The sequence below is a fragment of the Melospiza georgiana genome, chromosome 12, assembly GCF_028018845.1.
Source record: "Melospiza georgiana isolate bMelGeo1 chromosome 12, bMelGeo1.pri, whole genome shotgun sequence".
Taxonomy (NCBI): Eukaryota; Metazoa; Chordata; class Aves; order Passeriformes; family Passerellidae; genus Melospiza; species Melospiza georgiana.
The window spans coordinates 8914806-8940404 of NC_080441.1; the positions used below are offsets into that span (position 1 = coordinate 8914806).

Genomic DNA, 25599 nt, shown 5'->3' on the forward strand with positions numbered 1-25599 from the left:
ATCTTATTAATGGTGATCACTCAGTCACTCAGTTCCAGCATCAACACAGAGTGCTCCAGGAGGAGAACTCGGTGTTTTTGTGTAGTCGTGCCGTTGCCTCATTCGCTCCCTTGGAAACACATTTAATTGTAAAGAGAAATGTAAGCATTCGCTCCCTGTGGAAACAATAATTGTAAGGAGAAAGGGGTGTGTCCTGAGTGCAGCTGGGTCACTGTTGAGAGGGCGCTTTTTTCCAGTGACATAAATGTCAATAATGTAATAATCCCTGAATTCAGGTGCGAGCAGGGCCAGGGGCACCGTCCGGGCTCACCCGCGGCCAGCGCCGCTCCGCTCCGGCCGTTCCGTTCCGCTCCGGGTTTTCCCTCCGCCTCCGCAGCGCGCACGGGGCCGCGCGGAGCCCCGCGCCACAGCGCCCCCCGGCGGCGGAGGCGGGCGGCGCCGCCCCGCTGTGGCTGTGGCCGCTGGGGCCGCGCCGGGCCGGGCCGGGCCGCTCCGTGCGCTCCGCTCGGCTCCGCTCCGGCGGGGCCATGGCCACCCTGCGCCGGGACGGCCGCCTCACCGCCCTGCAGCGCCTGGGCTGCGCCGGGCTGGCGGGCGCGCTCAGCCTCAGCCTGACGGCGCCGCTGGAGCTGCTGACGGTGCTGGCGCAGGTGGGCACCTGGCACTGCCGGCGGGGGCTGCGCGACGCCGGGCGCAGCCTGTGCCGCACCGAGGGCGTGCGGGCCCTCTGGAAGGGGAACCTGACGGCCTGCCTGCGCCTCTGCCCCTACAGCGCCCTGCAGCTCGCCGCCTCCCGCCGGTAAGCGACCGGCCCGCGCGGGGCTCCGGGGCTCCGGGGGGATCCGGGACCTGCGCTCCCCGCCGGCCTTCGGAACAGCGCGGGAGGGAGGGATGGAGAGTGCCGGGTTTAGTCTGATGTGTGTCTCTGCCGGGTGTGCGCCCCTTCTGCCCAAAGATCGCTTGGAATTTTATTTACCTAATTTGTTCAACGCCTAGCGATTGTTAGGGCCTGGTGATATGCCAGCAATTGCCTCTATAATCATAGGTATTCTTCACATGAGGAAGGGTTGATGGTCTCTTAAAATTCTTTTGCTCCGGTTCATTTAGAAATGAAGTTACAGTGCAACCTGCAGGCGTGGCTGTCACATCTGTCCTTTGTAGCCAATTTGTTTAATTAATTTATACACTCTCAAGTATTTATGTTGTCTGTATCAAAGAAAATAACAAAATCGCAAGTCAGATATTTTTACCCTATCACGCAGGAGTTGTTAAGCAAATTTGATGAGTTTTGACGTTGATATATGGCATTGTTTGTTTTAAGACCTTGTTTTTGATAATGCACAGATATTAAACTGAGTGCTGATAGGACTGCAGCAGATGAACATGGAGCAGTGCTGATGGAGCTCTGCCAGCTGTGCTGTTTCCTAGGATTCCCTTCCGCTGCCAGTATCTCTCAACCTTTGCAGGGAGTGCCTGACTGTTTGCACACACCAGAATGTTTTGCCACTCTGGGGGCTGGGCTTCTTTTTTTTTTTAATTTTTTTTTTTTTTTATTGCAGTCAGCTGTTCATGGTAGCACATGACATTTGCACCCAGCTGGGTGCTGAGTTGTTCTGTTCTGGGCAGCAGCACAGCCCAGCTGGTGCTGCCAACTTGCTGGGTTTGTCACTCATCTGTCCCAGCAAGTCATCTACCCATGACTGCCTAAGCCCTTCAGGAGACCACAAATGAAGTGACCCTGAAACTGGGCAGCTTTTTTGTGCCATAATAGATGCACAAATCTTTTTGTGACCTCTTTGTGGTCAAACTAAGAGCAAGATAATTTAAATGTAATTTTAAGGTCACAGAAGAGGCAGAGTGTTGCACGAACATACAGCAGTTGATTTTGAGCAAAATAACTTCATTGTTCAGCTTGAAACAGTGTATTCCTTTTGCAAGGCTAAAGTTTGTGTCTAGTTTGTACAGGGTGTTCTGAATTAAGGGTGGAAGTAGGCTATCAGGAAATTAAATACAAGGTGCCTGTGCTTAGTCCTTGACACGCTATTTGGGGGTTTGGGAAAGTCTTTTCTACTGGGATAATGTTGTACATAAAGGCAAGAAACACAGAAAGATAAATGTTAGAGGGCAGCTTAGGTAAACAGTCCCAGGAGGAGCAGGAGTGAGCACAGCCAGCTCCCTCAGCAATTACTCTGCATACACTCTTGTCTTTCCATGGCAGTTGTAAATGTTATCAGGTATGTGATAAAATACATGTATAAAATGTGCCTGGAGACACCCCACCACCTTCCCCAAGCATTTGTCCACACACAGGAAAATTAGGCTGTGTGGGTTTAGGAACTGCGTAAGATACACAGGAAGAAAGGTTTGTGCCCTTTTGCTTCTGCTTGCCTGGGCTTTCTGCCCCAGGCACTCCCAGGGCTCAAGACAAGTAGATGCAGGGATTTGTCATGCAGTAGGAAATGCACATTCAAATGAAAAAACATTGACTGAGCGAGCAGTGACTTGTAAATATCCGTACATTATTTTGTTTTACACCATGCAGGTTAAATGTAGATGTGCTGTTTAGATGTTTCAGTTAATGCTACCAAAATAGAATAAAACATTTCTTTATCTCAGCTAAAACTCTGAAGTGTTTTTACTTGCTTCTTGCTGCCTCCAGGACATTACTCCCTGATGTAGGAGTTTCCTGTCATAGAAAAGTCCTTCAATGCACCACAAATGTATGACTTGTACGTAGCTTTTAAAACTGTGCTTCAATTTCAAATTTTCAAATTGAGACTTAAACTCCTGAGCATAATAGTGCCTGGACATAGGTCTTCTCTAGAGGTGTGTCCCTGGGAACCTCCCTGTCCCAAGATAAGTAACAGAAGAAGGTTCAGTCGCTCTCAGAAGGCCTGTGATGTCATTATCTATGTATTTCCTCTTACATGATAACCTTAACTGAAAGGTTGGACCAATGTCTTTAACTGATGATCAGATAATTTCTTGCAGATGTGTTTTGAATCATGGTAATTTTCATCCTGTATGTGGAAATACAAATGAAAGATTTTCAGCCTGTAGGTGGATGCTTGTGTGGTGTTACATGTAATAAGATCTTGGATGAATCACATGCCAAAATTTCAGTTCCTGCTGCTGTAGTGGCTTGTGGACAGAAGAACATTTGCATCAAGAATCATCTGCCTTAATTTTTCATGTGTTTCTTCATAGTGTCATTAACAGTACTTCCTTTGTGTGTTTGCTTTAGACTTGTTACCCTTTTCATGGATGAGCTGGGCCACATTTCCCACTGGAGAGCCATCATGGCAGGCAGCCTGGCTGGGATGGTGGCCACCACCGTGACGTACCCCAGCGACGTGGTGAAAACGCGGCTCATCGTGCAGAACCGCCTGGAGCCGTCCTACCAAGGGATTCTGCACGCCTTCTACCAGATCTATCACCAGGAGGGGCTCCGTGCGCTCTACCGGGGTGTCTCACCAGCAATATTGGGTAAAACAGCACTGGGGTGAAATACCTCACTGCAGCTGTGCAGTGTGTTCACTTGCTCACTTGATTTCAAGAGCAAATAGGAATGTTTTCTTTTAGAAGAAGTGGAGATTTGCAAGGCACTGCAACACTGATAACCTTTGCAGCAGCTTTATTACTTCAAATTAGGACCAAGTGTGTACCATTTTATGTATGGTTAAGTGTTCAGCAAAATACTCTTTTCCTTCTTTTATAGATTATCTCATTGTGTTTGGATGCACAATTTTCACCATTAAACTCTTAAAACACTTTTATACACACACACACAATGCTTCTAATTCCTGTCGAGTGTGTCTCCTGAGCTGTTCAGTGAAACCAGTGTGAGCTGTAGTGTATAGTAGGTGTGAATGATGAAGATTAATTGTATTCTCTCTTTACTTGAAATTAATGTTTAATTATCTATTTACTCTGCATAGCCTTTAAAATGCCATTTAACTGAGTTCATGTTTTCACAATATGACATTATATAAAATGTGTAATAACAATAATAATAAATGTATAATCCCACTATAAAACTGATGAGAGCATGAAACAAGCAAAAGAGGTGAGAAGTATCCCTCATCAGCCTGACTGAAGACATAGCTCTGTTTACCTGTGTAAATGCTAGGGGTGGGTTGGACTGGGAAAGAGCTTGTCACAGGAGAGGACCTGGAGAAACACCTGACCTGTCATGAGATGGTACAATATGGGTGTTTGGTGGTAAACCAGGGACTAAAGAGTAAAGTTCATCAAAATCTGGATTGGGTTTGTGGAATGTGAGCTGTAAACTGGCAGCAGCTCCTCCCATCTCTCTAGTTATGTGATGGGCAGCTCTCCTCTCTTTGTGTACAGTGTGTTGATATAATCCTGTCTGGTTTGCTTTCTAGGTGCTGTTCCATTTTCTGCAGGCTCATTCTTTGTTTACATCAATCTGGACACAATCTGGCAAGAACCCATAGTTCGTTTCACTCCTCTTCAGAACTTTGTAAATGGCTGTGTGGCAGCTGCTGTGGCACAGACACTGTCTTTCCCCTTTGAAACTGTCAAGAGGAAGATGCAGGTACAGAACATTCATGTTACCAGTTCTTTGTTGTAGGTGCTTGGTGCAAGAGCTTGGGACAAGATTAGCCAGGTGATCATGGGTGCCACTTTATTTCCCTTACCAGTAGGCTACAGAGACTTTGGTTTGGGTTTTGTTGGGTTTTCTGCTCATTAATGGGTTTTTATTTATTTGTTGTTTTGTTTTTGAGCTCTGGAAATCATTGCTACAAATGGGTTGTTATACCTTTAATGGGAGTTCAAGTATTATCATGGGATATGTGTATGCTCTCAGACTCCATCTCTGTAGCTTTATTTCTTTCCTTTTTCATAGCATTTCCATCAAATTCTCAAAATTCAGAATTGGCAAACCTTCAGTGAAATACAAGGTGAAAGTTTGCCAGCTGGAGAAATTCAGTCCCCTTGGTGGTAGGCAGGATGAATGAGGTCCATGTGATTTTCAGAGCATGTGTGTCTGCCATTTATGCCTCACCACAAAACAAACTTGCTCAGTATAAAGTCTGAAGAATCATTATCCTTGTTCTTATTTCTGGCTCTTCTGGTTAACAAGTGACTTACCAGCTGCAGGTGCTGCTGTTTTCCTGGAGCATCAGCAAAACAACAGTTACTATATCTTCCTGATCTTTTCTTCTGAACTTTAACAATAGTGATCTAAGAAAGACTCAAACCCCACAAAACAACCATTATCCCACAGCTTCCATCTCACTGACATAATTCAGTTACTGATGTTGACTTTTCATTAGAACTTCACCAGCAGAGAGACGGTGAATAGCTTTCATCATATGGTCATTCTCTGGCAGGGGCATAAAAGTTTGGGTTTTCAGCCTAATTCCTGGGAATGCAGATTTATGGGAAGCTTTTGTGATCTTATTAGAAAAACAGTCACTAACTGTGGCAGCCTTATGTAGGTGCTTGCCCCCTTCATCATGTGGTAGCCTGGCTGGCAAGTCACAAGGTAGCAAAAGGTCAGTGAAACTCTGCATTTCCCTCTCCTGCTGCCCGAGTTCCCCTTTTCAGGGTGCAGATGCTGTCACAGAAACCTTCACTGCCTTCTCTCCATCTTGTAGCAGAGAGCCTCAGCAGGAGGAGTAAAGGGCTTTTATGAGACCAGCTCATGGCTGATGTGTCCAGAAGTCTAGGTTTAAACTGAGCAAATTCATCGGGTATATTATAAAATATTTCAGAAAGATTCTGAGCATGAAAACTTGCTTGTTTTTTCCAGCTATACCAGTGGATCTAAGAAAAACAAATACTCCTTACAAGCCTTCTTTTACTTTATATCCTTAGGCTCACAGCAATATTGTTGCCCTGAAGAATAAAAGAAAATAAAGGCATTTACTGTGCTGTTTCCCTTTTAATATTTTCTGTCGATGCAACAGCTTTTGTAATCAGTTCAAAAGTAGGTTTTGGCTGTAGCTGGTGTGTTGTGTCGGGCTGTGTCGTGACAGGCATGTGAAGAAGTGGGACAGGCCCGCGTTTCATTTTCCTGCCACCAGGCCGTGCTCTTCCACTGAGGGGAGCTTCATCATCTGCTCGGCACTTCCAGCAGTACGGGAACTGGATTTATTGCCTAAATATGTAGGACTTGGAGAGGTTAAAAATACTTTGTGTGAAAACAAAACGCTCATCAACAGAGAGGGTTCTTCCTCATAAGTACATTGCAACTCTGAATAGTGATTTTCTGAGCTTGGAGAAACACCTCCCGTTCAGTGATTTATTCTGAAGGCATGGGAGAAGGCAAAGATTTTTCAAAAGAGCAAGCTCCCTTGGTGTGAAATCCTGTAATTTGTTGGGAACTGGAAATTACTTAATTCATGTAGAGTTCTCCAGAAAAGAGATCTATTGTTAGAAATTGCAACCCACATTGTTACCAAGAGTGCACTGGAGCTCCTGCAAGGTTATCCAAGAAGTTTGGGTTTTCCAATTAGCACCAGCTTTGCAGAGATCAGCTCTGCTTTGTGCTTGCTGGTCTGTGCAGTTTGCAGGGTGCTGGTCAGAAGAGAGAAATGCCTAGTGCAGCACCAGGAAAAGTATCATGAAAAGGGATGGACCTTTTATTTTCTCCTAAAAAGGAGAGAATAAAGAAAAGGAAAAACATCAAGGCATTTCAGAGTTCTGTAGAAAATGGGGGAGCAGATTGTCTTGATCAGTTTTTCTCAGACATCTTATTCTGAGCAGCCTCTATTTAGTGATTCAGCTTTCTGGCTGATAGGAAGAGGGGGCTGCCAAAGCCTTCAGCTACCTCTGAGCCTTGTGTTTGCTCTGCAGTGCACATGGAAAAGTGCTGGGCTTTTGTTGAAGCAGTGAATGCTGGGTTTATGGTGTATGAAGAGGAACCCAGCACATTGTGGAAGTCACTATCAGATTCGTTTTCCCTCTCTTTTGTTCTACCATTCTGACAAATGGAGGGACTATGTTGCTAAAGAAGATTTTTCCAGTGAAGCTGCTGGTGATGGGGAGCCAGGGAGTTGTAAGACAATCTCAGGAGCTTCAAAAACTGAGAAACTAGGACAGAAGGTTGTCTCCATTGATTCTGGGGTAGAGTACAAGCAGGAGACCAGGTCAAACCATTCAGATCTTTACCTGATGTGCTAGGCAATCTTAGAAGAGTTAGCTCCATTCACCTCCTGATCTGGACAATGTTTGAATTGTTTGCATAGACCAGGAAATGAATTCTGCTATGGGAGAATTCATAAGGATAAGGTGCTAGTTTTGATCTCCATTGTAATAATTTTGATTCCTCCTTTCTTACTTTACATATCTGAATCCTACACTTCTGACGTTGGCTGCTTCTGTCACTGGCAGCTGTGGGAGTAGGAGCTGACTGCCAGCTCCTGCTTCCTCAGCTCTTCTGAGGAAGAATTGTGTTTTGGTGATGCTTTATGATGTCAGATCTGTTCTGTAACCATGGCTTCTTCCACCTTTGCTGTTATCAAGTTTATTTTTTAAAAAAAATATGCTGTGTTTGCTATATATACTTGAATGTTTTTCTTAAAAGAAATTTTAATTAATATGAGTGAGTCTTACTGAATATTTGAGTCCTCTGTATTGTGCTTATCCTAATTTTATTCCTTTGTCTTCCCTTTTTCACTTTGCTCCTGATTGGCATGTTAGAGAATTCAGAGGTACTGTATGCATGTTTCAGCATGGAAATGTGGCTTTTGTTGTGCATCTGTAGGAGGGGATTAATGAAAGAGAGGGTTGTGTTCTATAGTAAGTGTTTTCCTGACTTAGTTTTATGGTGTTTCAGTTTCTGAACAAAATCTTACTGATCTTTATATCATTCTGACTATTATTCTTGGCTTTCTTTCCTTACCTCACAATCAGTTTCTAAGCCATATTCAAGTACTGCCCTTTTTACCCTGCAGACTTGCATACAAGAACACTTTTTTCTTTTTCAGTTTTTGAAGGTTTTTTTTTTCTGCCTTTAGCAGGGAAATTTTATTTTGAATGAGTCTGGGTCTAAGGAAGCACCAGTAATGTTTCTACAAAATCCCTTCTTTCCTTTTTTACTATATCTGAATACTTTGAACTACCTGCAATTTTTTTTTTTTTTTTTTTTTTGTTTCATTGGTGTTGTTACAAAGATATTTTATATCACTTTCTGAAGTTTTTGCAGAATGCTGCTCTGCTGCTTAGGGAAGTATTTGGTCTGGCAAATGGTTGAGACAATGCCTGAAAAAGGTTATGGGGCATAATGTAGACTTTGCCTTCTGGAACAGCCTAGATCAGCTTTTATGAATCTGAATCTCAGAAGTATTTTTCTTGGATCCCCAGACTTCCACAGGAGAAAACCATGAGGACTGACTGTCTGTCAAGTTGGAACACTGAACAGTGTTAGTAGGAAAACTGGATAAGAGGAAGAAATTGTAGATCAAGAATTGGAAGCAGGACTGGGCTGCTTTAACTGTGAGATCTGCCTTGACTAAACCTGTTCATGCAAGAAGCTGTGGTCTGATAATTGTGTAATACCTTGAGGTAGATTAGCTTTGCACTGCAGCACAGTGGCCTGCTGAAGAAAAGCAGAACACATTGCACCTGTTTGAAGTGCAGGAAGTCTGAGGGATGGCAGAATGCAATTCTCTCCAAATGGTCTCCCCAGACACTCAAGTGGCCACCATGCCCCCAAACAGGTTTGATAGTGCCAGCTGATCATGTCTGCCAGCCCCTTACAGTGCCTCAGCTTTGTCATCAGTGTGGTGTGAGTGAGAGCTCCTTAATCTGCTTGGAGCAGATCAGATGGGTTAACTCAGCCCACCTTTTGAAACTCCATAAGCTCACCCAGCAGACAGGACCTGACACAGGCTGGGTTTGCTGCTGCTCACACACAGCTATTACAGACAGAACCTTAATGCAATAATGTCTCTGGAGGTACAGCTATTAGGAACAACTGAGGGAGCTGGGGGTGCTCAGCCTGGAAAAAAGAGACTCTGAGGTGACCTTGTCAGTCTCTACAACTCCCTGAAAGTGGTTGTAGTCAGATGGAGATCCGTCACTTCTCACAGGTAACAACTGACAATGACAGGACACAATCTTAAGACTGAGTTAAACTTTCCCCCCTGCCACAGGAAATTTAGGCTAGATGTCAGGAAAAAATTCTTCACTGAAAGAGTGATTGGGCAATGGAGTCATCTGCCCAGGGAAGTGGTGGAGTCACTGTCCCTGGATATGTTTAAAAAAAGACTGGACTTGGCACTTTGTCCCATGGGATGATGAGGAGGTGTTTGATCATAGGTTGGACTTGATGATCTCAAAAGGTCTTTTCCAACCTAGTTCATTCTGTGATTCTTTTATAGGTGATTTATTTTGATTTTGTGTAAATCCTTACCTCATCCACATAAGGCAAATGAAAGTATGACCTATGAAAAGCCCCAGTCCTGTTAAAAATTTTTAATTTTTTATTTTATTAAACTATTATTTAAAAAATAATAGTTTTCTCCTCAGCTCCTAGATAGGCAGCAGGAGATGCAGGAGCTAGCATTGCCATTGTGAAGTGTGGGACCAAGCCAGTCTGCCTAGGGGTTTGCACCATTAAATAAATCAGTGTTAATGTGCATGAAAATGATGCACCCATTTGTAGGGCTTGAGCTGAACCATCATGAGGCATTTGGAAGCTGCTCATGCAAGGGGTTTGCACTGCCTTGAGGAACAAGACTTATATATTCTGTATAAAGACTTCTTCACACAGCAGGTGTTAAAGCAGAGGAAGCAGGCTCAGCAGCAAAGGAGGAATTCTGCAACAAACTGTGGAGCCTCAGGGTACAACAGGCCTAGTGATATATAGTTAAAGCAAAGAGTCAAGCTTTTGGCCAGGCATGAAGCTGTTTTGCTGACTGGGTGCCATTCTTCCCAGAAAGGCATGCTTTGTTCCCAGTTCAGGTTACAGAGGAAGGGACAAGGTGTTCCTGGAGTGCAGGACACTGGAGGTCAGCTGTGCTCTGCTGCTCTGATTTCCTGATAGCTTGCCATGGTTTACCTTCCTCTGTGCCTGAATACCTTTGGGTGGACTTTAAGCAGGGGTAAGTCAGCATTACTAAAGCACTGACAGGGAATGACTGCTGAGTAAGGCTGACCTTTAGGAGGAAGGTTTGATTAAGCCCAAGAGGATGCCTTTTCCCCTGAAATATTAACACATATTTACACTTTTTTTTTTTCATTGTAGTGGAATGAAATCCACTACATTTCAAGCATCCAGTCTTCACTTGAGTGAAATTTCTGTGGACTGGAGTGGTATTAACTTGAATCCTTGACCTTCAGTTTCCTTTGAACTACAGCTGCACTTGCCTGTTGCATGTGCCCTTATTAACCCAGACTGCAAAGATTTCTTTTTTTAGCTTCCAGATTAAGAGTGTGAACTCTTGAGCTGTGTGTAAAGTGTCTTTCTGTACTTTTTTTTTAAGCAATCAGAAATGTAGGACACCTGAATCTGCTGAAAATATGTAAATACCAAGCAGTTTTACTCTATCCACCATCAGGGTAGCACACCACTGATGACAGCTATTCACTGTTAGTTATCTTCCATACTCTGTGCCAAAAGTAATGCCTACTCAAAAGTAAATAGCAAATATATGTAAAGTAAAATATGTAAAGAGATATATATATATATATATATATATATATATATATATATATGTATAGTAATATATGTAAAGTAATATATGTAAAGGTAAATATATTCCAACAAACTTTATGAACAGGGAATACATGAATTAAATACATTAATTCATAGTCTCTGATACACGTGACTACAAATAATTGCAAACCAAAATGTCCCAAAAAGCAAGTGAAAAGTTTTTATCTGCACAGGAGAGGGGCTGAGGGAGGTCATTGAAAAGATCTGTGAGATCAGTTCCCAGAATGGGATTGTATTGTTCTGGAAGTCACCTTTTAATGCAGACAATGGGAGAGATGGTGTCTGAAGAGTCTTCAGGTAACAATTACTTCTGACAATTCACCTGCAGTCATGACACTGCACCCTTATTTAAATACTTTGTTCCTTTTAAAAGAATATTGCATGCAGGTAGTTGGCATTTTTTGTACATGTCTCTCTTGGGTTTAGAGTGTAGCAGTAGAACAGTGCTGCCTCTGTGGATGTGTTGCAATGACAGAATCAACTTGGTGGGCTCTGGATATAAAAATATTGTGTTTGTGAGAGAGATCAGGTGGAGGCAATTCTGCATTTGATGTGATTTAATCATTTAGAGAGCCCACTGTCCATCAGAGGTAAAAAGAGAAGCAACTTAGCCCTGCTACTACTGTGAGTAACACCTTGGCTCCCTGTTACCAGCACAGGGAGCTGTGTCCCAGCTCTCTGCAGTGTGAGACAGCTGCAGCTGGGAGGAATGAAGTCTTCAAAATAGAATAGGCTGCTGTATGAAAACCTTAGTGTCAAGGGGTGTCAAAAGCAAGGAATTCCAGCTGCTTTGAGGTGCATTAAATTCTCTGTCACACACCTGACCTTTTGGGGATGAGATTAGCTGTTTGATTTGTATGTCATGCTAGATTTCTGCAAAAGAGATAGAAAAACCAGTTTGGTCTGTTTTGTTCCTTCCATTTTCTGGCTCTGGTGCCATAGGGTGGCTGTGAGGGTTGCAGTGTGGCAGACATGCTTAGATGAACCACCAAAACCCACAGCTACTCTTTTTCATGAACAACAGTGCCAAATGAAACACATTTGCAGCATTATTCTTTTATTCATGCATTTTAACTTCATTTAGCTATGTTCCAAAATACTGAAATTTTAACTACAACACAGTTTTTAGTTTTCCTCTTGCAGTAGGTGATTCTGAGACTCTGTGAACAATTTTTATTTAATTACTGTGTGTAGGGTCCTAGAAGCATACAGCTCCTGTAAAGCAGAAAGGCTGGCAGCACATACTTTACTCCACAGACTGAAATATTAGAAACAACTCTGTCTATGGGGAATGGTACTATAAATAATTTCAGTAAATCTCTTAAAAGGTCAGTGTCTATGGGCAGACTGGAAATCTAGAGGCTTGACCTACCTGTTCCTTTTAAACTGCCTTCTGGAGGTGTTTACTGTTACTGAAACCTGCACTGTGCTTGTCACTTCTTTTGGTGTTGCAGGCAGGAGTCCTGTAATCAAACCTTTGATCTGTGCCTTTGCAGTAATGAAGGGAATTAAGTCAAACTCACACAGTTAAATTCTGGCAGGCCATGCCCTGCCTACCACAAAGGGACTGAAAAAGGAAGAGAATCACATGTTAATAGCATTCTTGTGTTCTTGAAACATTTCAGAAACCTGTCTTTCTTTACTGCTTGGCTGCTCATAACTTCATTTACAAAAAAAACCAAAAAAAACTTGTGGAACCTGACAGTCCAGAAAGCAGAACAGGGTTTTGAATCCAATTCTCCTATGACTGCTGTTGCATTTTTAGGGATACTTTAATCATTTCAGTTTTCTTCTAAGCATTGCTGGTGCTAATATCACCATTCTTATGGAACTGGTTCCTGGAGTCTCAGTTGGAGCACTCAGCATCTTCTGCAGTACAGATATTAAAGTCTTTGTGCAGAAGGTTTTTCCTGTTACCTGCCATAAGAGGTATTTCACATGCATTTCAATCAGGCAGAAAAAAAAGAGAAAAAAATTATGATCTGTGGTTTTTTTAGACAAATAAGACATGCCCTTTGTGGGGGGATTATCAGGGGGTTTTTTTCAGCCTTTAAATTTTTACAGTAGATTTGACCATAACTATTTGATTAACAATTTCTGTTATGTGTGTAGAGTGTGAGTTTTGATCTGTTTGCCTTTCCAGCATCACAGTTGCCAAGTACTTGAAATGCTATAGCTAAGGCACCTAGAAAATCTCACCACCATTTGTCAGTTGATGAGGCTTGTCATAGGCTTAGCAGCTCTGAGGAGCTACAGGCTAGTCTAGAGAAGGAGTGAAAAATCACTGCACTATGTGGTGTTTCAGATCATTGTGGGGGTCATGATACCCATATCCATCCATCAATTAACTGTACAAGCCCTATTTTTATCAAACTTCTACCTTAGGATGATCAGTTTGCAAGGCATCAGTCTGTGTCCTGGGGCCTCTGACACTTCAGTGTCACTTGCCATGTGCTTGATTGAAACCCTGATTTGTCAATGCAAAATAAATCCATGGCTGCATGTGCACAGATGGATGAAGAAGGGATTATTCAAGGTCAGGTTATCCTGTCTGTGCTAACGCAGTAGGAGATTAATGAAGAAAGGATTTAGCTGTTAAAAATGACCAACTACACTTGTTCCATGTGAACAGACACTGTACTGCAGTTGGAAGTTCAGCTGCCAGCCAGCAGGATTCAGCCCAGGTAACTTTAGCTAGTCCTTATCAGCTGAGCACATGGATGTGGGAGCAGGGGCACCAGCTGCTCACCTGCAGCCCCTGGAGGGCCCAAACAGCCTGGATGAAATCTCCATCCTTCCCTCTCTGCTGGGCTGCTGCTCCTCAGCCTGTAGCTCCTGCTTGTCACAGTGCAGAGCAGCCTCAGCAGCCAGAGACAGCTCAGCTGGTTGGATCAGAGTTACAGGAAGGCAGTGTGGCTCCAACCTTCCCTCTCATGGTGTTCCAGGAGTGGGAAATGTCTCTACCTGGACCTGAGCAGCTGGCATGGGGCCAATGGGATACATGGCTCTGGTTCAGATGGTTTGTCCTCAAAAGGGTGGGATTTATTTCCAGTAGTGACATGGTACAAAAGGAGGCACTGTGTGAAAGTACTGTTCACTCTCATACCTATCACAGAGTGAGTTCTTTCCCTTTTTGATTTATATTTTAATGCAAATTAGATACTTTTGGGAGGAATCCAGATCTGTCTTTTGAAAGCTGGCATTGACTCTTCCTTATATAGCAGGATGGAGAAAATAATGAATTACTTTGGTTTTCTCTGCTTGTTCTAAACCCCTCTGGTGTCTCTTGACAGGCCCAGAGCCCTTGGCTTCCCCACTATGGAGGAGTTGATGTCCATTTCACTGGCATGGCTGACTGCTTCCGGCAGACCGTGAAGCACAAAGGTGTGCTTGGACTTTGGAGAGGACTCACACCCAGTCTGCTCAAGGTGAGGTTTTGCTTTCATCCCAGTCAAATACTATCATGAGGGAATCAAGACATTTTGGGCAGTTGGGGCTAGAAAGGTTATGACATACCTTTGTACTCAGTAGCTTACAGATGACAGAATGAGTGACAAGACAGGTTATAAACCAGCCTTGGAACTTGGTTTGGTTGTATTTCCCCAAATCCAAGCTTGGCTTCTAGGTGTCACCACTTGAAAGTTCATTTCAATGTCTCAGAAGAAGGGAGTGCTCCTAGCACACAAGGTGTGCAGTGGATGGGGGATTGCAAGCAATCCACTTAGAGCAGCTAAACAAATTCTCCCTCTGACCTGAGCTCCAGTCATTGACATGTTGTAGTGAGCTGTAAAAAAAGTGTGCTTGTGTAAGCCACTTGGCCAAAAGTCCAAAGCAGTGCTTTCAGCCAGCTGTTTAATGCATGTGTATCAGTTACTGCAGCCTTTGCTGAGTTGAAAGCATGAAATAAAGCATGGTAGCTTAAACAGAAGGTAATTTAATTTACATAAATGCGTTTTACAGTGCTGTGATGAGGATTACCTACACAGAGTACTACAGGTCAGCTAATGAGTGCTAATTGAGTGACAGTAGGATTGATTGTGATGGCCTGCCTGTGACTGCCTTACCTTGGCTGATACAAAGCCAGTGGCCCTGGAGCTGCTGGTTCTGCATGGGGCAAAAGAAGAAAATTGTGGAGTCACTCCAGTGTATGTGGAATAAATTCCACATTTCCTGCCAGGATTTGCTGAGATTGTTTAGGATGTACTTGGGTGTTTGACAAGTTCTGGTAATCTCTTGGGTAGCATAGACCTTCTTCCTCACAATATTGCTACAATTAGTTATGTAACAACAATAAACTCCTACTTTTAGCACATTGCAGCTGCCAGCATAGCTTGAGATGAGACTGATTTTATATAAATGAGGACAAGGTCTATTATTGGATCAGATCTGAAGTACTAGAAGTTCCCTTTTTTTAAAACATCTAAGCTATGGATGCTGCTAGTGAGTCTAATTTTTTTTCTTATATTGCTTTTTTCTCAGATTGTGCCATACTTCGGTGTTATGTTTAGCACCTTTGAATTCTGCAAGCGGGTTTGTCTCTACAGAAATGGTTATATTCAATCTCCTTTAAACTACAAGCTAACACCTGGTGTTGACCAGAGCTTACACCCACAAGAACTGAGAGAATTAAAGCTCCTCCGAAGGGAAAATTTTGAGCCGAGGAAATCAGCACTTGAAAACTGACATCAGAGTGTCCACTGCAGATACAGGAACACCTTTGCAAGAAAGACGTGCTGAGCTACAGGTACTGACATTTCAGTGGACTTCAGTGAGACACCTGGGACAGAAAAAAATAAATCTGTATTGTATTTGCTGAATGGATTTAAAGAATATGTCTGGCGAGCACATACTGAAGAGGAAAGATGCAACTAGTTTGAAAACTCTGTACTACTGAACTTGAAATGGCATTGTTTTAGGTGCTTTTTAAAACTGAATAGCCATTTGAGATTAAACCAGGTGCAGAAATGCAAGAGAATAGAGATGGGAATATAAATTGTCTCCAAAAGCATTGAGAAAATGGATTTTCTTAAAACAATCTGAGATACCAAGTCAGCCAAAAATAACAAAACAGAATAAAATACATGCAACATGCAAGAATTTCTACTGAAATCTCCATGTTTCTTAGTGATACTGTGTGGACATGGCATTCTAGAGAGTCAGAATTAGTTCAGTCACACTCCCAAATCCACTCCTTAGTTTTTGAGATGCACTTGAGAATAATATTTTTGTCTGAGTCTCCAGCATAAAGATGAATGTTTGCTGCTGCAGCTGTGCTTTTGCTAAGACAGAACTGTAATATGCAAAATGGATTGTAATACACTGGAATGACAATCTTGCAAACTCAAGTGCATACTCAAAAATATTCCTCCCTTTGTTACTGCATTGTTACTGCATGTATGTGAATCACTTCACACTTTGAAAAATAATTTCCTGAAGTCCTCTAACTGAAATATTTTCTGGAAAATGCAGTTCTTAAATGTGTTAGATATTTCAGAGCCACAAACTCTGTCATGTTGTTTATCTACTTTTAAAGCTCTATTTTTTTATTAAACCACTTTTGAGTTCCAGTGCACGGATGTAAGCCTGCTATACTGCCCTGAACTTGCACAGAGAATAGCACCATGCACACCAGCTGTGACTGATCCCCTGAACCCTGTGCTCCAGGGGCTGCACACAGGTCCTGTGGTAGGAACCTCTGCAAGAGCACCAGGGTACTGCCAGTGCCACTGCCACAGATGGGCCTCTTGGGAGCTTTTGAACAACAAAAGATCATCCTTGATGTTAATGTGATACCTGAGGAGCCATGGTGTTGCTCCAGTTCCTGTGTAGAAGTTCAGCTATGGAGCAGCCCCATCCCAGTGCCTTCTGAGAGAAAACCCAAACCCCATGTCCATGTGGGAAGCTGGCTGTGCCCCTGGCAGCATGGGAGTCACAGCAGCTCCAAAGGTGTGTGCACACTGAGCCTGGACTCAGCACAGCCTTTGCTGCTTTACACAGCTCCTCTGCTGTGTTTTTGCACTGTTTGTAATCCCTGATGGGTGAAAATAAATAAATCTCAGAAAGTGCTTGGTTAGAACGTGTCACAGCAGGATGAGGTATTGGCAAATCCATGTAGGAACAGTCTGTAACTATGGAGAGAAACTTGCAGAAAGATTTGGGATAACTGCAAGGCCTGACTTGCACCTAGAACTGATTGTTGATGTATCTTACAGCTGAAGTCTTGCAGTGTCTCTCTTAATGGGCTTTGTCTGTTCTGCTGCAGTGGTGGCTCATACTGATTTTTTTCTCATTGAAGAAATGCAGGCATAGAAAGCAAAACATTAGGATGGTAGAGAGCAGATCTGGTGGTTCATGCATCACACTAAGGCTGTAAGTGCTTTTGGTTCTAATCAACCTGCCTAGTGATCATGTTTATTTCCCTGTGCCTCACTTTTCCCATGGGCACAGTACAGGTAATAATACTGAGACTTACTGGACTTGTATGGATGTGGAGATGGAATTGTAAGCATGTTGGGGAGGAAAGGATCTCTTGCCTTGTCCAAGCATACCTGTATGTTTTTTACTAACACTGTATTTCTAAATAGATTTTAAATATTGAATGGGTATATGTGAATGTCTCATCAACTCTTCAAACCTTGTAAGAGTCAAGTGAGTCAAAAAGTTATCTCTAACTTGTTTCTGATGTGCTGCTACCACCTTTGTGTTGTTGTGCACTCCTATCAGGCACTAACTAACCTTTTATCAACCAAGCCTGTCCTTTGTAATCACAAATACACGTGATAAATCCCCAAAAGGCAGCACTAAAATATTTAACATGTCACTGTCACCTTCATCAGTGGAACACTAGCATGTGCAATGGTGTATGACCATGAAGAACGGGTCAATAGCAGGGCTAAACTCTCGGACAGGTGAAGTTGTGCTCGAGTGAGGTTTGGCTGCCGCTGTGTGCTGGGGGCGGGTGGTACCGCCGGGCTGTGCCGAGCATCTCAGCTGAGCTCGACGCTGGGGCTGCACAGGGAGCTCGGTCACTGTCACGCTGTGTGCGGGTGGCAGCATCCCGAGGGCTGGCAGCGGGCTCTCGGCTGCGGGGACAGAGACGGGGCCTCAGCGTGGCCGTGCATGAGGCAGCCCCAGAGCCCGCCCCGCTCCAGCTGTGCTGAGCCCGGCTGCTCTCGCCTGGCATTGGGATGGCCCCGTCACCGCCATGTGCTGTGCCCGGGGTACAGATAGGGACAGGCGGTGTGACCGGGCCGGGGCCGCATCCGTGTCCTGCGCGCGGTGCTGGTGAGATCCTCCATGCCGTGATGCCGCGTCCCGGCGTGCTTTATCCCGGGATCCTCCATCCCGGGATGTCCTGTCCAGGAGTGCTCCATCCCGGGATTTCCCGTGCCGGTGTGCTCCATCCCGGGATGTCCCCTCCCGGGCTGTTCCGTCCCGGTGTGCTCCGTCCCGGGATGTCCCGTCCCGGTGTGCCCCATGCCGGGCTCCCCGCGCTGCGCTCCCGCTCCCCTCACCGCGGCCATGTGCCCCTCACCAGTTCCAACGGCAGCCCCGTCCCCCTGCGGCGGCCACGCCCCCCGGCGCAGCCAATGGGCGAGCGGGACGCGCGCCCCGCCCACGCTCGCGCCCAGCCCCTATATTAACGGCCATTGCGGCGCCCCCTCAGCGCCGCCTCCCGCCTCCTTCGCCCGGCATCGCCTCCCGCTCGCGCCGCTCCCGCCATGACCGATGCGGCCGTGTCCTTCGCCAAGGATTTCCTCGCCGGCGGGGTGGCGGCCGCCATCTCCAAGACCGCCGTCGCCCCCATCGAGAGGGTCAAGCTGCTGCTGCAGGTGAGCGCCGGCGGCCGGGGCCGTGCCGAGGTCGCCGCAAGGAGAGGGGGGGCGGCGGTGGGCCGGGGGCTCGCGGGGAGCGGCGCTGACGGCGGCGTCTCGGCCCCTGCAGGTGCAGCACGCCAGCAAGCAGATCGCCGCCGACAAGCAGTACAAGGGCATCATCGACTGCGTGGTGCGCATCCCGCGGGAGCAGGGCATCCTCTCCTTTTGGCGCGGCAACCTGGCCAATGTGATCCGGTACTTCCCCACCCAGGCCCTCAACTTCGCTTTCAAGGATAAGTACAAGGAGATCTTCCTGGGCGGCGTGGACAAGCGAACCCAGTTCTGGCGGTACTTCGCCGGTAACCTGGCATCCGGGGGTGCCGCCGGCGCCACCTCCCTGTGCTTCGTGTACCCCCTTGACTTTGCCCGAACCCGCCTGGCAGCGGATGTGGGTAAAGCCGGGGCCGACCGGGAGTTCAGTGGGCTCGGTGACTGCCTGGTCAAAGTCTTCCGCTCAGATGGCCTTCGGGGCCTGTACCAGGGCTTCAGTGTCTCTGTCCAGGGTATCATCATCTACAGAGCCGCCTACTTCGGTATCTACGACACCGCCAAGGGTAGGTTGACCCAAACGGCACAAAAACGGAGATGCTGGGCTGCGGCAGGCCTGAAGTGCATTTCGGTAGTGCTGGTGGCTTACCTGCCGTTCTCATCAAAGCCTCTCTCCTGCAGGCATGCTTCCAGACCCAAAGAACACCCACATTGTTATCAGCTGGATGATTGCTCAGACCGTCACTGCTGTGGCCGGTTTGGTCTCCTATCCTTTTGACACGGTTCGTCGTCGCATGATGATGCAGTCTGGCCGGAAAGGAGGTGAGTTTCTCCTTCTGTGTAAGAGTTACTGGGCATCCCTGAGTCCATAGCTGGTGGTGGAGCTGAGAGGAAGGCAGATAGCTTTGCTTTCATCAGCCTGTGTAGATATCCACATCTCTTGTAAGGGGTGTAGGAGGGGCTGCAGAAGCAGGTGACAGGAAGGGGCACAAATGGGTCGTGCAGCACACCTGTAAGGTGGCATGCACAAGTCAGGTATATGTCAGTAGGTAGGAACAGCTGAACTTGCCCTTGGGTGTTGCAAGCCAGTGTCTCTGGGACAAGAAAAGACAGCCTCCATAGCAGGCACAGCCTGGCCAACTGTGCAATAGCTTTTGGGTTTGGAGTGTTGCTGTCAAAGCAAGGAGTTGCTGTCTTCTGCTTGAACTGGTCCTTGCAGTGTCTCCCAGAGACAACGCAGCAGCAGCACCATCTCTCCTGGGCAGTCTCATTCTCTGATGTGCTAGTATTGCAGAAAGTCAGCCAAGAGATGGGATGCACTTGAGGTTCTAAAGCCAGTAGATAGATGAGGTTGTTTCTGACTTGGATGTTGGGGATGGTGGGCACCCAGTTCCTGAAGCTGTCTGTCTCCTGCAGCTGACATAATGTACTCTGGCACTGTTGACTGCTGGCGGAAGATTGCCCGGGATGAGGGCTCCAAGGCCTTTTTCAAAGGTGCATGGTCAAACGTACTCCGAGGAATGGGTGGTGCTTTTGTCTTAGTCCTGTATGATGAAATCAAGAAGTATACATAAGTTGTTTCCTGTTGTGAACTGGCATGTTGTTCTATGTAGTCTATGACTGTTCATGGACTTGTTTGAAAACCATCTAGTTACTAAACAGTGGCAGCTAATGTTTGTACAGGTTGGCAAGGGGCAGGGGTGACTGCTTGCCCTGTCTTTATCAAACTATTCCCCCTGATGGGACTCATGATGGTTTCTATTTCAGTCACTCCTGCTTAAAAAGTGCAGAGAAATAAAAATCTGAAACCAATTTTTCTCATCTCCTGTTTGTTCTTACAGCAGCTGAAGTATGAGGGGGTTGGGAGGCTCAGCAGTTGTAGAGAAGGAGGAAGATGAGCCACCTTCATCCTGCAAGCCTTGGTACCTGCTAAGTGCTGGCAGGTAAACACAGTGCAGGCTGCCAGGGGAGCTGGGTAGTGTTTCCTCCCCAGGGGAAGCCAGTGGTGTAGGCTGGAATGGGACTGGCAGCTCTGAAGGGCTCACCCAGCTGACCTCCCTGAGCCTCCACTAACCAGAGCTGATGGACTGAGTGTGTGCCACAGTCCTGCCTCTGGCCTGTCTGCTCCTTGGAGCTCATGAAACCTGATTTTGATGGTGCCAAGTGCCTAAACTGTCTGTAAAGCACAGCACTCCCTATGGCACTGAATGTCTGGGAGGTGGAAGAATGTCTCAGGGGGTGTTTCCTGCTCCTGGAGGAGCAGAGCTTGGCATGTTCTCTGCCTTAGAAACTGAGCTCCCTAGCTGGGCATGCAGAGGACACAAGGGCAGGTAATTGCTGCTGTTCTGCAGCTTCCCTGGCTAGCCTTGCTCTCCCAGAGTGCTGTGCTGTGCTGTGGGGGTGCAGCAGCTGAGCAGAGACAGCTTCTGTACCAGCTGTGCTTGCTAGGCAGGGAGGTGCATTCCCAGGCTCATTCCCTACCCCTGGAACTTCAGGTTCAAATTTCCAGGGGAAGGGGAAAATTCCTTTATGCTGCTGGAACAGTTTGGGGGGAAACTGCAAGTTGGGGAAAGGTGTGTGGTGTGGCCTTTACCCAGATATCACTGCAGGTCTGTGGGTCACTCCAGCAAAGCTGCCTGGTTTCTGCCTGGGGATCTGGAGTGGTCAGAGGATGCTCTCCTGGTCTTCTGCCCTTCAGATCAGTGAGTCTCCTCACTTCCCCCGTGCCTTTGGTCCTTTGTGGCTGCCCAGGCCTGCTCAAAGCAGTTGATTTCAATCACTGAAACCAATCTCAGCCACTGCCCAAGGCAGCTAAACAAGACCTTGTGTTGCAAAGAGCAAGAGTTGGTTTTATTGCTGGAATCTGAGCAGGGCAGCCAGGCATGAGAGCACAGCACCTTCCTGCTGCTGGTGGGCTTGGCTTGCCAGGGTCCCTGTGAGAGGACAGGGGCCTTCCTGATGGGAGCCAGTCCTGTGCCTCCCAGCTGAGCCACTGTCCTTGCTGATGGTTTCAACTGCCCCTGTTGCTGCAGAATGAGATCCCCCAGTGCCTGCTGTGGAAATGAAACAGGCTGTACAGGTGAGATGTGAGCAATGCCACAGCAGTGGGCAGTGCTGGGCACAGGCAGCAGCTTGGCAGGGGACTGTGCCACAGGGCAGCTTTACAGGGAGCCCTCTCCTGTTGTACAAGTGCCAGCTTGTTAAGTAAGGGCTCTCAGCCTTCTGCTGCTAAGCTCTCCTGGATTTCAAGGGCTGTTCTGAAATGCTGAGCATGGGGTATCCTTTCCTGTCCTTTCCTGCACAGGGGTTGCATGGCCAGGCCATTGGCACAGTAAGGTAGGTGCATCATTTCTTCCTGCACACAGTGGTGGGTGACTGAGGCACTGAGCTGGGCTCTTGTTCCAGGCTGCAGAGGAGCTGAGCTGGGCCATCCCTAAGACCTACAGATTGTGCACTGGACTTGGGGTGCAGGGCTGGCACTGAGTGAAATGGGTTTTAGCTACCTGCCCTATTGAGTGCTTTGGGGATTCAGGAAACAAGAATGTGTTTCACAGCTTTTTTAGCTCTGGCAGGTGGGAGATGCAGGGCAGAGCCCACAAGGGGTTTTCCTGCACTCCACTGTTGGGTACTACAGCCTGGTAGGCCTTCTGGGCTTTGAACTGCCCCTCCTGGGGGGAGCAGCTTTGTCTGGGGACCAGGCTGGGGGTTCAGCTGCTGCTGTTGCCTGCCACAGGAGCACACTGTACAGGGATTAAGGGCTTTGTTCTTGTGGGGAAACTGAGGCATGAGAAAAGGACTGAGGCCCACCAGTGGCAAGGCAGCAAGCTGAGTACAGTCCCTCCAACACTGCATTTTGTCCGCTGGGCTGTGCTGCCCCAAGAATGACAAGGATGGGGTGGATTTTCCTTTTAAATGTGATTCTCCTGTGGGAAGGGCTGAACAATCCCACACCGTGTGATTTCCTGCACAGGAGCTGTGTCCAGCCTGGTGCAGCAGCTCCTTTGCAGGTGAACAGGGATGGTGAATGCCTGTAGTGCTGCCTCTGCCTCAGCCCTGGCCCAGCAGCCATAAATCCAGGCTTAGGAGGTGTTGACGCAGCAGGGCTGTGCAGGGGATCGTGTGACACACTTGTCAGTGCCTGGGGCAGCTGCTGACTGGTGTGGGATGGCTGGGATGGCTCAGGGTGCACCAGCCTGCCCCAGCTGGGCTGTGCCTGCCTGTGTGCTGAGTCTTGCAGTGAAGAACATCCCACCCTGAGGACTTAATTTGTAAAAGACCAGAGTGCCAGCTCACCCACTCCACTGTCCCCTTCAGCAGTCATTGGGTCACTCCAGGCTGTGTCTCTGGGCTTTGGATGGTGCCAGGAGTGCCCCTGCCTCTGTGTCATTGTCACCCTTGTCACCCTTGCCCCAGCATCCTTCATGTGCTGCCTGCATGGCTGGCAGGGCAAGAGGCTTTGTCCTGCAGGGTAAAATCAGCCGTTCCCAGTGGGATTGTTCCTGCCACTGCCCAGCCATGCAGGGTGGCCCCATCAGCTGCCCAAAGCACTGCACGGGGGCCTGGCTGTAGGGACAGAGCTGTGCTCACATGCCTGCCAGGACACAGCCCCAGCCCTGCACACCCTGCAGCCAAACCCAGCTGCTGGGGGTGGTTTGGGAACAAGGAGTCCTCGGGACCTGCCAAGACCCCACAGCAAAGCAAGACTGGCAGCCCCAGGGAGGTTCTGGGAGGTGTCATCCCTCCAGTGCTTTGCTGGTTGTTGCTTTCTGATCCTGCAGGGATTGACAGGAGTTACAGCACTGGCTGCTGGCATGGGGATGGAGTTTTTCTGGCTGACAACAAAAGAGAGATTGGCCACTTGTGCTTTGAAATCTACCCAAAACCCCAGGGTGCTGTGGCCAGCCAGGGTCATAAGGATCCCTCAGCAGGGAGTTACAAGGCTTCCATTCCATCGTTGGAGCCCAGCCCTGGAGCCTTTTAAACAAGCCCATAATTTTATACTTTTAAAATGCCTGGATGTGGCAAAGCCCCGTGGCCTCTTTAGGATAGCACCAGCAAAAGCTGAGACTGAGATTCAGGCTGATCAGTTAGTGCTGCTCCCAAGCTGATCACTTTGTCATACACATTGTGTGTGTTTATCAGTGTGCATTTATCAATGCAACAGCCCAGGGAGTCAGGCAAGCCACCTGCACTGAGTGAAATGGCACAAACATGGAGCACAAGGAGAGCTGTAAGGGTTGAGGCTAAAACTTCTCCTCACTCCAATGCTGCTCCCCAGGCACAGCTGTGATGAACAGGGAGGTTGGATTCAGTGTTACCACTTCTCTGGAGTGTTTACAAATTGTGTGGAGGTTTTGTACAGGTTATGGGGAGCCAGGCAGCATTGTTACATCCAGAGCTCTCCTGACACCGTAAATCAGACCAGGGTTTTGTGAAGGTGCTTGGAAACTGATCTGAAGTAAGTCATGAAATACTGTAAGGTAAGTCTGTCCATGTGTGCCATTACTTTTAGAACAGACTCCCTCCTTCACTTTTATTTCACATTTTGTGATACCTCTGAATCTAGACACGTTCTTACATACAATATGGTGCTCAGTTAAACAAATCTATCACTTACCTGTATCTACAGACTTATAAAAACAAATGTTAACTTTTACATGTCTGACTGTAACATGAAATCTGACTTTTCTTTGATCTGAACTCTGCTACAGATTGCCATTTGCTACCAAGGTATGGGAAACTGCAGGACAGCTGATTTTATCTATTTTAACAGGACATTTCATCAATTGTTGGAACTTGGTAACCCTGCTTCCTGTTGCTACAGTCAGCTAATATATTTTAATTCATTTAGATCTAGAAATGAAAAACCCAACTTGATTTACACTGTTGTGAACTAGGTCCAGTTGAAGTAAGAAATACATAATAATGTATTGGATCAGATTCTTTGTGTTGGAGCTGTCTCAGCCATGGCCTGCATAACTAGAGTGTATCAAAAGCACCTCAGAAGATGCAAGGTACTCCCATTTCTGACTGGGTCCATGCACAAGTCCTGAGCCAAACTTGGCAGATTTCCAATGACAAGAATGACAAACACTGATTGAACATGGACTGGCCTTCCAGAAGCCTGTGCTGTCACAAGGCTCCAGGAGGCAGCTGAGGGAGTTGATGGCAGTTGGTAACAGCTACTTTGGACAATTTGTGCTGAGCAGCTTTTGTCCCTCCCAGCCTTAACCCTGACAATAAATGCCACCATCCCCAAGCCAGCTTGTTGTTCTGGTGTTACTTGAAGCAAGACCACACTTCATCCTTGGACAACTGGAAACTCAGCATCAGCATCCCAGCACCTCTCACATGGTTCAAAACCTATTTTCAGATGGCAAAGTCTTTTACTCTTGCTTGGGAAAAAAAGTGTGAATTGTTAGAGAGAGGGACCTGCAGTTCCCCAGGCTTGGATCGCTCCCAGAGGAAGCCTGAGGCCCTCGCCTGGCTGGACTGTGCTACCACACTGGGAAAGGGCTTTGTGTACCCACACACCTGCTGCCCTTCCCGAGTACTGCACACCACCACGGCTTCTGGAAATAGGCTCCAGATTAGCAGGTGATGAGCAGGGAACAAGATCAGCACTGCCTGAGTGAACCCCTGCTTACCAGCCTGGCATTAAATTGTCCCAGGATCTACCAACCCATCTCTGCTAGCTCTGGGCAGAGTTCACTCCCTCTTTTACTCCTTGTTTTCCTGAGAAAGAGAGGATAGATCTTAGGTACACAGATCTGAGTTTTCCCAGTCAGGGCTATAAAGCCAGATGAAAAATCTTTAGGAATTATAGTTATTATAGGAATTTTTCCATAATAATTGTGGAAGATGGAAGCATCTTTTTCATTGCTTGCATTTTATGATGCATTTACTTGGTAGAGCAAGAACATCTCAGGAGAGATATTTTTAGTTCAAATCTGTAACATGATATTTAATCCAAAGTAGAGCAATGAAGCCATGGGCTAGAGAGCACTGTCATTACATCATGAAAGAGGCACAAAGTACCAT

The 25599-nt window shown here is 46.7% G+C and overlaps 2 protein-coding genes across 2 annotated transcripts; both read left to right on the top strand.

Annotated features, from left to right (window-relative positions):
- Window positions 1-527: 527 nt before the first annotated feature.
- Window positions 528-17292, top strand: SLC25A43 (solute carrier family 25 member 43). Its single transcript, XM_058032577.1, has 5 exons — window positions 528-799; window positions 3245-3486; window positions 4389-4561; window positions 13987-14121; window positions 15173-17292. Exons 1-5 carry the CDS (start codon window positions 528-530, stop codon window positions 15374-15376), a joined length of 1026 nt encoding a protein of 341 aa, XP_057888560.1. The 3' UTR covers window positions 15377-17292.
- A 1045-nt stretch (window positions 17293-18337) lies between these two features.
- Window positions 18338-20370, top strand: SLC25A5 (solute carrier family 25 member 5). Its single transcript, XM_058032579.1, has 4 exons — window positions 18338-18525; window positions 18638-19124; window positions 19240-19380; window positions 19975-20370. The coding sequence occupies exons 1-4, from the start codon at window positions 18415-18417 to the stop codon at window positions 20130-20132; spliced, it is 897 nt and encodes a 298-aa protein (XP_057888562.1). The 5' UTR covers window positions 18338-18414; the 3' UTR covers window positions 20133-20370.
- The last annotated feature ends 5229 nt before the right edge of the window (window positions 20371-25599 follow it).

Excerpts from the sequence above, each read along its gene's own strand:
- SLC25A43 (XM_058032577.1), top strand. The coding sequence starts at position 528 with ATGGCCACCCTGCGCCGGGACGGCCGCCTCACCGCCCTGCAGCGCCTG. Across the intron at positions 800-3,244 it reads CAGCTCGCCGCCTCCCGCCG|ACTTGTTACCCTTTTCATGG; the intron begins GTAAGCGACCGG and ends TGTTTGCTTTAG. Across the intron at positions 3,487-4,388 it reads TGTCTCACCAGCAATATTGG|GTGCTGTTCCATTTTCTGCA; the intron begins GTAAAACAGCAC and ends TTTGCTTTCTAG.
- SLC25A5 (XM_058032579.1), top strand. The coding sequence starts at position 18,415 with ATGACCGATGCGGCCGTGTCCTTCGCCAAGGATTTCCTCGCCGGCGGG. Across the intron at positions 18,526-18,637 it reads GGGTCAAGCTGCTGCTGCAG|GTGCAGCACGCCAGCAAGCA; the intron begins GTGAGCGCCGGC and ends CGGCCCCTGCAG. Across the intron at positions 19,381-19,974 it reads GCAGTCTGGCCGGAAAGGAG|CTGACATAATGTACTCTGGC; the intron begins GTGAGTTTCTCC and ends TGTCTCCTGCAG.